This window comes from Delphinus delphis, chromosome 15 (genome assembly GCF_949987515.2).
Source record: "Delphinus delphis chromosome 15, mDelDel1.2, whole genome shotgun sequence".
NCBI classification, from domain to species: Eukaryota; Metazoa; Chordata; class Mammalia; order Artiodactyla; family Delphinidae; genus Delphinus; species Delphinus delphis.
The window spans coordinates 39,953,073-39,965,911 of NC_082697.1; the positions used below are offsets into that span (position 1 = coordinate 39,953,073).

The window sequence follows — 12,839 nt, forward strand, 5'->3', positions numbered from 1 at the left end:
ACCATATGATCCAGCAATTCCACTTCTGTGTATTTATCAAAAAGAATTGAAATCAGGATCTCAAAGAGGTACCTGCACTCCCATGTTCATTGCATCATTATTTACAATAGCCAAGATATGAAAACAACCTAAATGTCCTTGACAGATGAGCAAGAAAAGAAAATGTGGTATATCCATATAACGGAATATTATTCGGCCTTTAAAAGGAAGGAAATCCTACCGTATATGACAACATGGATGAACCCAGAAGACATTATGCTCAGTGAAAAAGGCCAGTCACAGAAGGACAGACACTGCACAACTGCACTTATATGAGGCACCTAAAACAGTCAGACTCGTAGAAGCAGAGGGTAACGGTGACTGCCAGGAGTTAGCAAAGGGAGAAATGGGGAGGTGCTATTCAAAATTCATAAGGTTTCAGTTGTGTAAGATGAGTAATATCTAGAGATCCATACATCAGCTCATTAAATCCTCATAAATATTAAGATAGATGCTATTCCTGTGGTACAAATACCTCCTTGCCAGGATGTCTCAGCCAGTGGGTGGAAGAATCAGAACAAGAACCTCCCTAGCTCAGCAAATTTCCAAGATGCCGGAACATTAGTCAGAGTTTGCAAGGTCAGCTCCTGCCCCACTACGCTCTTCCCCACTCTCCACTCATTCCTCCCCGCCGTGATTAGAACAGCATGCTGGAGTTTATCCCACAGGCTAATGACCACATCGCCTGTCTGGCCTTAGCAGAGCCCTACCCTGACCATAACTATCTTCCCTCTGTCTTTCAATTATCACCTTCCAAGAACTATAAACCTAAAATGTAGGCCAGATCTCTGGATTTTCTGCAGCAGCCTAAGGCACATGTCTTTTTTATTTTGACCAAACAGTTGCAAAATTCTGTGCTCCACCTTTCTTCTGACGTGGTCACCCAACTCCGCCATGTGTTTCCATCATCAACCTCATAGCAACAGCCCCAGGAGAAACAAGGGTGAAGCAATCACACAAAGTCCCACAGATGGAAGCAAATGGAGACTTGCTCTATTATCCTCAGGTTCTGTAGGCTGATGATGGTTAGTTCTTAAACTTAAGAAGGATATAACATGATGAGCTGGGCATCCAAGTTAAAAAGCTACACTAGATATCATAAACTGGAAACCTAAAGTTATCTTTAGTCATACAAAAAACTATCTTCAGTGGATACAAGATGGGCAAAGAAGGAAATATTCAAGGGGAAGGGAGAAAGACCTTAATTTTACAATTTTAACTTTACCCACCCACTGCCATCTACTTCACAGAATCAAATCTATAGAGATTTATGTGCTCTTATTCCACATCACCAAATTTCAAAAAGGGAGGTGGACAATCCCAAGGAGATTGAATTTCTTTTCCAAAGTGACACAGTGAGACAGACACTCATGATTCCAGCTTCAAGTAGAATTCAGGTCTCCTAACATTTAAATAGCAACCAACCAACTCATGAACTACATACTGACCAAAATTAAAGTCAACACAACACATGATACCAACTGATATTTCTTTAGGAAAATAAAAATGGAACAATGAATTACCTATTTTAGACTTTGGTTTGTTCAAATACCACAATTTTCCATAGACATGGGCCATACTTCATTATGCACAAGCTAATTCCTAAGTATTATGTGTAAAACTTTTCATGTGCCAGCAATATTAAATTAAAAATTAACTCATATTACTACATTATGCTCATTTCTTCAAAATGGAGAGACTGAAAAACAATTTTTTGTCTATTATATTAGTATGGTTTAGATTCAACATTAATTTGTGTTTGGACTTCACCTGAGTGGCTCAAAATCAAATTTTTCCACCAATGCAAATAATGGATCTGAGTCAGGAGGCTGCTACAACAGGCGGGCAGGAGCTTGGGTGTCTGAAGTAACAGGGTCAGGTCAGTAGAAATGGAAAGAAGCTACAAATATGAGAATGGTACCAAGATTTCAAGTCTGACCAAATAGAATAGTGATGGCAGTAAAAGAGAAAAAGAATACAGGAGAAAGATGGCCAAGGCGTGGGAATAAGGAACGAGGTGTTCAGTTGGGCTGCTGAATCTCATGTGCACACATGACACCCACAGGGATGTATCCAACAGGAAGGCAGAAAGAACTCAGGTGGACTTCAAGTGAAAAGTCCAGAGTAGAGATAGACGTGGAAGCCAATATGTTAAAAGATAACCGCTGAAATCATGAGAACAACAGCAATAATACCAGATCACCGAGAGGAAGCACACAGTGAGATGAAGAAAAGCCGGCAGAGGCCCACACTGGGGTCATTAGCAATGGGAAGAGTCCGTGTGACGAAGGACAAAATGGAGCAGGTCAGGGAAGTAGAAAAAAACCAAGAGAGGTTCAGGATATATTCTGGAGATGGAAAGAAAAGAGTGACTTGTGCCAGAGACCACAGAGAGGCAAGAGTGAGCGGGAGAGGAGGGCTCTTGGACTGGGTGGGTGGTCAGCGTGGTGGGACAGAAAACAACGTGGCAAGAAACTGAAGAGAGAAAGGAAGGAAAGGCAGCCATGTCTACCAGCCTCCTGATAAGGCCTGAGGACGTCGGGGAGAAAGGCCTAGGACTGTAACTTGAGAGACAGCACAGCAAAGGGGATGAACCAATATTATTATGTCAACCATGCATATCAACTACATGAAGAGCTTCAAGTACGTCTGGCAAAAGCATATGAAAACCTGGGTCTAGACAACAACCATTCTGCCCATTAAAATCTACTCCCCACTAATATATATTAAATAGATAACTAATGAGGACCTACTGTATAGCACAGGGAACTCCACTCACTACTCTGTAATGGCCTATATGGGAAAAGGATCTAAAAAAGAGTGGGTATATGTATACATATAACTGATTCACTTTGCTGTATACCTGAAACGAACACAACATTATAAATCAACTATACTCCAATAAAAATTTTTAAAAAAATCCACTCCCCCCAAACATACACTCACTCTCTCTCTCACGCACACACACACACACACACACACACACACACACATTTCTAAATGAAAACGACTCTTCTAATACAAATACAAAAAAAGGACCTACATTTTATCAAAAGTGTAGATGCCATAAACTACACAGTTTGAAATAACCTTGTAAGTTTTGTCAACATTTTACTCAAGAAATGACCTCTTAGCTTCTGAAATGCCTTGTTACTTTTGTATCATTTTGACCTGAATTTGGTACTATCATGAGTCATTAGAGAAAAAAAATCCATTAAAAATACAACTAAATTTTAGTTAACTCCAAAGTTGTATTGAAAACGTTAGCAAAGCCTTTATACTCTATACTGTGATACTTACGTTATGAAACAATTCTCAAAAGCTCCCAAATAGCAAACATTTTTCAGGCATCAATGTTCTTATCCATGTGACGTCTTAGCACATGCTTTGTGTTTACATAAAAATATGGTTTTCAATCATTAAATGACCTACAAGGTTGAAGTTATGAAAAATGGTCATGAAAGCAGCAAATACCTGAGGTACTCACAGCTGTGGAGTAGGGATTATGAGCTCTAGTATTTTCAGCCCAGCAGCCACATCCATAAAGAGCAGCCTGCGAGGAAAAATAGATAAATACAATATTTTAAGATTATTATATGTAATTACTAGCTTTCACCAGAAGACAGAAATCATACCCATCTAATAAAGCCTCATCTAATAATGATGTATAGCAAATGAGCGATAACCAGAGGCTGTATAAGACCTACCCAAACAATGGTTCTAACATTAACAAAACTATATTTTCAGCTATGTACTAATCTAAAATTTTTCAGAAAATAGCAAAACAAAGTTTCTTAGTCTCATCAACAGCAATTTTTTCCTTCCCTGAAAAATCTTCCCTCTATTGTAGTTTGCCAGGTGTTGCTCTGGCTCCTTGAAATCACTGCGGTTGCCTTAAAATAACACTTGTCAAACTAGGTGTGAGTCAGATTTCTTGGGGAGCATGATGATAGGAACCTTGGTTCCCAGATATCCTGATGGTCTGGAGGTTGGCCCAGGGATCAGCATCATTAACCCAGGCCTAGGAGCCCAGAACGCGGGTGGTCCTCCTGCCACGCTCTAGCAAACGCTGCTTTAGGTTTTATTGCCTTTTCCCGGCCTCCTTTGGGATGGCACAACAGGAACTGCAAACAGGTATACACCGAAGGGCCCAGTATCTGCTCACCACTGTGCTAGATTCTGCCAGATAGAAAGAAAGGAGACAAAAAGGCCTGTTCAAGCTAATTGCTTTGTGAGGTGGTGGAATAAATTTATATGTCTGAAACCACCAGGAACACAATAAGCTGCTGTGGTTTTATAAAAGTGTGTGACAATCATTCCTATTTTGTTTCCAACAGTGCCACCCAGAAGGTCTGGATTCACCTCTTCAATATTCACAATGATTTTCTCTGCCTTTGGAAGGGGAATCACAATTGATAACTGTTCCATTCCTTAGAAGCAGAATTAGAAAAACCCTTAGATAGCTATTACAGAGAAATACAAGGAGGCATGGTCAAGAATATTCATTATCACCTGTTTGATAAGAATGAAATACTGAAAACAACACACATTCAATCAGTACAGAAATGGCTAAATAAACATTGGCATAGCAATATGTGGAATTTGTTTCAAACATTAGAAAAAAGGATTAAGTTTCTTTAAAAAGATTTTTAAGAACTATTACAGAAGAAACTCTGAAACCTATTGAGTTAAAAAAAAAACAAACAGCAAACTACAAGACATTCAGTATTCTCTGTGATTGATAAAGGCAAAAGATACTCCCATAAAATAGTACTGTTATATTCTAGAAACTCACTTGTGAGGACTGGAAGAAGAAGCTTAGACTGAGAATGGTGACCAGACAGACTTCAGCTTTCTATGATATTTTATTCTTTTTTACAAGGACTTCAGAACTAATTTGCTCTAATATTCTACCCAGAACAAGGATTTTCGTGAAATATCCCAGGCACTTCTGATACTGAGAACCTCACCACCTCATGTGGGAACATATACCCCTTCTGGACACTTTCCATTGGTGGAAAGTTCTTCCTTAACTTCCACCCACCAATCCTAGGTCTACTCTCTGGAAATACTTTAACCCTCCCCTAAAGTTCTCCAAACTTTTGAAAACATCTATTCTAATGCCCTGATTCTCTTTTCTCTCTCAAAGAATTTGTGAACTGCTCCCCAAGACATTGAGATGCACACACCCACCCCACTTCCCTAATGACCCTCCTTGAGAAATGATCCAGAGTCCAGGATAATTGGAGGTGAAGTCTGACCACGTTCATATGATCCACAGTTGCCATCCCCCACTGTCAATGACAATACCCCTCTTAAAAGTAGAACCAAGAACTGAACACAACACCCCTGATATGGCAGACACATTGAAAACACCATGCTTCTAAAACACACAAGAGAGCTGGGTGAGAGTGGCAACTAAAAGCTCTACGGAATTAATTCAACATATGGATTTCAGAATAAAATGGCAGACTTGTGGGATAAGCCATTCCACTGGTAGTACCTAGGCTGGGTGTTGGGTCAGCCGAAGCCTCAGAGAGCATGTGACCTCGGTGGAAGGGCCCATTCTTCCTTCACTGGAAACCCTGGATCTTAGCCCATTGCCCTTTCCATTTCCCACAATTATCTTGACCAGGAGTCTGCACCTAAAAAATAGTAAATATGGCCAAGAGGACACCCCTGAGAAGCCCAGTGGAGGCCATGAAAAGAAGTTTGTTTTACTCTTGTTTCTCCTCTCTATGCTATCTCTCCTATATTTCATGACCTAAAGTTGTCTTCCTTCTTAACCTTCTGAAATTGGTTGGGCTGAGACAGTGCTGGCTAAGATAAAAGAAAGAATCAGAGACTGTCCGTCTCTTATCCACTCCTTTGGATAAAACATAACAACCTTAAGCAGATCTTTAAAAACAAGGGCAACAGCAAAAGGCTTCCTTCTTTTTAGTAGTAAAATTTTATCAAAGCTATTATCATGCAGTAAAAGTAGGTCATACAAATGATGATATTATTATAATTTAATCTTCTCTGGGTCTTCGTTTCCTCTTTTATAAAATGACGACGGTAATAAAAACACCCACCTCACAGTCTTGTAGGCACACTTGCTGCACAGAGCCAGTGATTAATAAACAGCAGGCTGCAGCTGTTATTAGGAGGCACTAGGATAAGCAACTGAAATGAATTATGTCATTTAACCTTCTAGAACTTTGTATGGTAGCTATTTATCCCCATATTATAGTTGTGGAAAGTAGAACTTAACGGCATTGAGTAACTTGTCCATGGGGAGGGGACTGGTGGGGGGCGGGGGGTGGTTAGAATAAAGTTTTACCTAAATCCCAAATCCACACTCTTAGCCCCTTAACTCAACTGCCTGTTTGTGTGTGGGTAGGGTGAGGGTTAGGGGAGAGTAGAACATAATGACAATAATTTCTCTTTCGTGTCCCGTTTGTAAGTTCTAACCATTACGATAAGCTGAGGAAGCAAACAAGTTCTAATTCAAATTGCCACTTCAGCAGCTGGGTAATACGGGTAAATATGCTAAAATTTTTAAAGAGTTACTTGTGCATTTAAAATGTATATAAGAATAGCTAGTTTCAGCACATTTTAAAAAAATAATTAATCTTTCCTTCTTTAAATAGTTTGCTTGAGTATTTTGTTTCATTCTGTCCTGATCCTCAAGAAGAACGGCTCTTTACCTCCCATCTGATGCGTGCATATTTCTAGGCTTATTGCTTCTCCTCTATCTGAGCAATATAACACGATTAAAGCAACTGTGTTTTCCTGTAAGCACCTTTCTTTACTCCTCCACACCCTTTCCTGATTTACCAGCTCTCACAAACTATGCATTCATAAACTAGACAAGTGGGGCAAATCAATATGCAAGGTTTTTTTTTTTAATTGAGGTACAATTGACACGCATTATATTAGCTTCAGGTGTACAAAATAATCATTCAAGGCTTCCCTGGTGGCGCAGTGGTTGAGAGTCTGCCTGCCAATGCAGGGGACACGGGTTCATGGCCCGGTCTGGGAAGATCCCACATGCCGCGGAGCGGCTGGGCCCGTAAGCCATGGCCGCTGAGCCTGCACGTCCGGAGCCTGTGCTCCGCAACGGGAGAGGGCACAACAGTGAGAGGCCCGCGGACTGCAAAAAATAATAATAATAATAATAATTAAATATTTGTATATATTGCAAAATGATCACCACAATTAGTCTAATTAACATCCGTCATCATACACAGTTACAGAATTGTTTTTCTTGTAGTGAGAACTTTTAAGACCTACTCTCTTAGCAACTTTCAAATGTGTACGTGTTAAGTTTTACAGTATTTCTTTTTCCAGGGCAACCCCACGTGCAGGGTTCGGTGTAATATCCTGCTAACGTAGTCCAGCACTATCCTTGGTTCTGTTGTTGCTATTTTGCTAGCGAAAACAAACAAAAACCAGTAAGAAAGTCATGGGAATTGCAATGCAATGAAGGCGCCTCTGCTGGCTTTTCTCTCTTTCTCCACCGAGGCATCCAGATCTGATATGCCGAGCTTGGTTTTCTTATTCCAAACTTGATAAATACACAGGGCTTTATAATGTGGAAAAATACCATGACCAGACAAAGGCTTTTTATATTGAGTTCAAAGCATTTCCACATGTTGAGTAATCATTCCTCATAAATCCCCTTGTATGGTAGGCAAAGAGTAGCACAAAATTAATTATTCTTCCCTTCCCCTTCCCACCATAGGACTGTGAGTGGCTTGTCCACAATAAAGGGCAGATCAGGGAACATCACTTGGGGCTTTGCAAAGACGTCCTCCACGAAGCAGATCACTCTGCTCCAAGCGCTAGCTAACCACCGTGTCCAAAGCAACTGTGGCACTGACTCTTCTTCAAACATGGGAGACAAAGCACACAGAGCATGCCAAGAGGTGCTACAGATGCAACACGAGATCCAAGCACTGAGCTTAAGCACACCCTGTGCAACAACTTTAACAGATTCTGTGAGGGTGTCCAATTCATTTGTTCACTCAACAAATATTTATTAAGGCTGTAAGTAATGTGCCAAATTGGTTTATTCCCAGAAAGGTTATTAGATCAAATGGATTGTTAAGTTTCATTCTCAGTTGGGTACTAAAGGCTGGATGGAGATGGGGAGTCAGGGGTGAAGAAGATGTACAAGTGAACAGGGAATAAGCCAGTTGCACATAAATTAGACCCTTCTATCTAGATTTCTCAAGTGGTATCATGTGTTGGTGACTTGGACTACTAGTCAGTCTATAAAATAGCTGAAATGCCTAATCAGAGGAGGGATTAGAGGGTCAAAATGTTACTGTTCCTTGAATGGAGGAAATACAAAATGTAACTCTAAAACTGTTTTTCCACCTGGAAAGCAAGCAGCCATATAGTCAGGTGCTGGATCCTAAAGAGAATGACATTTACAAAGAAAGAAAATGGAAATGGATGCACATTTATTAAATGTCTGATAAATGCCCAGGCCAGTAGCTAGCCTGCTGAAAGTAGCCAAGCATAGGATTACCAATTATAAAGATCAGGAAGAACCCTATTACTGTGAGATAGGTTTTAATTTTAGAAAGAATCCTGAACAGGTATTTGATGATTTATACTACATAAGTGCTAAAAACAATAATCATTTGTTTTTTCTAAAGAAAAAAAAAAATATCTCTACTGGTTCAAAAACTTGTGGGCTAGAAAATTCCATGTTTCGACTTGCAAAACTAGTTTAAAAACCCCAGAATCACTTACCTGCCCCACTCTCCCTGGATGTTTCAAGGCCAAGCCTCCACTGGAGACGGCGGCAGCCACGTTCCCTTCATGGTCCACGACCACAGCGCCCACCGTGTCCAAAGTGCCTGAGTCATTCTCCTGCAGAGCAAAAGTGGCCAGAGCGTTCGCTAAGCACAGTGTGTGACAATGATGTGACCACACAGCACTTGTCAGGACAATCATGACATAACAAAATCTGAGCTAATCCTTAACTGGAACATTCAGCAATCTCCTGAAATTATTTATTATCAAGTTGACACTTAATCCAGTTCAAGTCAAAACTTATTTTCCACTGTAAGATCCTGAACCAAGGGTGTCTGGTTGCTTTTCTCTAATAAAAAGCCTAATGTGCCTTTCTAAGGGAGGAAGAAAAAAACAATTTAATATAAATTACAGTATATCACCGTGTCTCCTTAATCTCAAGAATTAAGTTCACGATTGAGAATTTATAGAGGAAAAGATCTATGATGTAAGTGAACTAATAAATGTCCTTATTAGTATTTTTTAAATATTATATACAAATTTCTAAAAGTAATATATTCAGCACAATAAATGAAGAGAGTGACATTTCTAGTCTTGGTGTAGACCATGCTACAATTTTCTTTTATAATTCCTTCCTTGCGAGAAAATGGCAAGCTCCCTTCTCTGCTATATTAATAACATGGTTGCCAATCATATGGCAGAAAACTGCACATTCTTGGGAGGCATCTTTGTGTTTCTGTGTATTCCAGGTGCCACATGCTTATTAAGGCATTTCACATGTAGTGACCACAAGCAGCTGTCTCCTACCTCAAAGATTTCTGGTTCACCTGTGCAAGGCAGACAAACTTTACACTGCTGGATAAAAATCAAAAGTAAAGGAAGTGGGAACAAAGTTTCATGAAAAATTATCTTTTTTATGTATTAAAAAGGAGGGCTACTACAGGTCTTTAGGCTCATAGCGGTCATGGTGGTACTCTTACACTAGGGCACTGGTGCCCCAGAACCTGAGACCCCTACCCTCACCCTAACACTCAAGTCTGTATGAAAGAGTCAGGCAGAAGCCCATGTTCAATGAGACCAGCTCTCCCTCCTGTGTGGTTTATGCTCATACTACTTACTGAGCAAGACATCATTTGTGCTGAGGAGGTACCTGCCGGAGTGGTTTTTGAAATACCACATTAAGGCTAGCCCCAGAAAAGTCAATGGGATCCCAAGGCTGCCTCAGAAGCTGAAAAACATTGAAGGGAGTTTTGAAATATTGGAAGCAGAATGCAAACAAAAGACTTTTCCTTAAAGGAAACTAGAAGAGGCAGAGCATGCCACAATGAATATTATATTAAGTCCATTAGGAGAAGGTATATCTAGATGTTTGCATTTCTTTGGTTATTTCTCTAAATTCTAACTCCCCTTAAATATGCTGTTCCACTATGACAGTACTTACTTTGATACAACAGGTGTAACTGACTGAAATGAGTGCTGTGTCCCTACTCTCCCTTTTAACAGCAGCTGGGGAAGACCAGCCAGTGGATCAACATGGCCATATCCCAGAATATCACAGTTCTTCTGGTGGTAGGTTGTCTGACTTTTAAGGATAATTTCCTAACCTGACTGTAAACCTCTGAGGAAAGGTCTGATCCACTGTTTCATTCTGCAAACAGCAGACATTCAGGACATCCTTATTCTTTAAGACAACCCTCAGAATGGGAGAAAATATTTGCAAACAAAGCAACCAACATGGGATAATCTCCAAAATATACAAACAGCTCATGCACCTCAATATCAAAAAAACAAATAACCCAATCAAAAGATCTAAATAGGCATTTCTCCAAAGAACACATACAGATGGCCAAAAAGCATATGAGAAGATGCTCAACATCACTAATTACTAGAGAAATGAGAATCAAAACTACAATGAGGTATCACCTCACATCGGTCAGAATGGCCATCATCAAAAAATCTTCAAACAATATATGCTGGAGAGGGTGTGGAGAAAAGGGAACCCTCCTACACTGTTGGTGGGAATGTAAATTGGTACAGTCACTATGGAGAACAGTATGGAGGTTCCTTATAAACCTAAAAATAGAGCTACCATATGACCCAGCAATCCCACTCCTAGGCATATAGCTGGAGAAAACCAGAATTTGAAAGGATGCATGCACCCCGATATTCACTGCAGCACTATTTACGATAGTCCATCGACAGAGGAATGGATAAAGAAGATGTGGTACATCTTCTAAATGTCCATCGACAGAGAAATGGATAAAGAAGATGTGGTACATATATACAATAGAATATTACTCAGCCATAAAAAGAAACGAAATAGTGTCATTTGCAGAGACATGGAGAGACCTAGAGACTGTCATACAGAGTGAAGTAAGTCAGAAAGAGTAAAACAAATATCGTATATTATCGCTTATATGTGGAATCTGAAAAAATGGTACAGATGAACTTATCAGCAAAGCAGAAATAGTCACAGATGTAGACAACAAACTTACGGTTATCAAGGGGGGAAGAAGGGGTGGGACAAATTGGGAGACTGGAATTGACACGTATACACCACTATGCATAAAGTAGATAACTAATGGGAACCTACTGTTTAGCACAGGGAACTCTACTCAATGATCTGTGGTGACCTAAATGAGAAGGAAATCTAAGAAAGAGTGTATATATGTATACATATAACTGATTCGCTTTACTGTACAGCAGAAACTAACACAGCATTGTAAAGCAACTATACTCCAATAAAAATTTAAAAAATAAAAATAAAATAAATTTGGAGTGGGCTTCCCTGGTGGCGCAGCGGTTGAGAGTCCGCCTGCTGATGCCAGGGGACACGGGTTCGTGTCCCGGTCCGGGAAGATCCCACATGCCACGGAGCAGCTAGGCCCGTGAGCCATGGCCGCTGAGCCTGCGCGTCCGGAGCCTGTGCTCCGCAGCGGGAGAGGCCACAGCAGTGAGAGGCCCGCGTACAGCAAAAAATATTAAATAAATAAATAAATAAATTTGGAGTAAATAAAGCACATCTGTATCCCTGGTGTAACAAAAGCAAGCCCAGTAAGTGACGATATATGCCCTGCCATTCTAACATCAGTCTTCCATCTCCTTTTCTCAAGATTCAATTTCATACAAGGCCAGAGAATGACACTATCTTAGGGAAGATTAACAATAATCAGGTTTACTCATTTGGTATAGACTAAGTGGAGTCTGTCTTCTTTGGTAGATAAGATGGAATTATCAAAGTAAAGAAATTCATTGGACACACTTTATTCCAGAAAAGAGAGATAATCCTAAAGCCAAATGTATTTTTAAGATGAACATTTGTTTCATTTTTCTAAGAAATAATTCCTAAATCTTTATATCCTTGTAACCTCAGACAGAGATTGTTTCTTGTTCAGATGCCAAGTCTTATGTCATCTACAGGAGGGCTTCTCAAACTTTAATGTGCATACAAATCAACTGGAGAATCTGTTTAAATGCAGATTATGATGGAGTAATCTAGAGTCAGTCACGACTGTACATCTAAAAACCTCCGAGTGATGCTGATGCTACTGCTCCATGGACCCTACTTTGAGAAACAAGGTCTGATAACATCCCACAAGGTCATTATCAGCCAGATGTCTGCTCTACTCATTCTAAGGCAAATAACTTTATAGGCACAAATCTGCTGAAGGAGAAACTTAAACCACCTAAGACCAACATTATGTCAGCATAAAAGATTTAAGCTCTATCTTGTTCAACTACCAACTGGCAGCATATCACCACAACCATAACACCATGGACATACTACAAAGTATTTTAAAGTATGATCTTATTAATCTTACTGGTTCTTTTAGAAATAGACAACTCTCATGCAAATAAAGAGGCACTATAAAATAACTTCCCTCAAAAACAGCAACAACAAAGTCAGGAAAGGGTATTCTTTATTAGTTCTTTTTTTATTCACTGTGACTGCTGATCCTACTCAAACATTCTATAAAGTAGAATCTTACTGAGGGGACACATAACAGATACACAATGATATACATTATCTGTAAAACAATTCTCTTAGCATT

The 12,839-nt window shown here is 39.8% G+C and overlaps 1 protein-coding gene across 5 annotated transcripts in view; it reads right to left on the reverse strand.

Annotated features, from left to right (window-relative positions):
* TASP1 (taspase 1) overlaps nt 1-12,839 on the reverse strand; it is a 237,528-nt gene that overhangs the window by 129,090 nt on the left and 95,599 nt on the right. For 4 of the 5 annotated variants that reach the window (XM_060031247.1, XM_060031246.2, XM_060031248.1 and 1 more), the window contains 2 exons: nt 8,785-8,904; nt 3,514-3,592 (listed from right to left, as the gene is read on the reverse strand). In XM_060031247.1, the coding sequence (XP_059887230.1) occupies nt 3,514-3,592; nt 8,785-8,904 (199 nt within the window). The remainder of the gene's footprint in view (nt 1-3,513; nt 3,593-8,784; nt 8,905-12,839) is intronic. The other variant, XR_011246719.1, reaches the window with a different exon arrangement.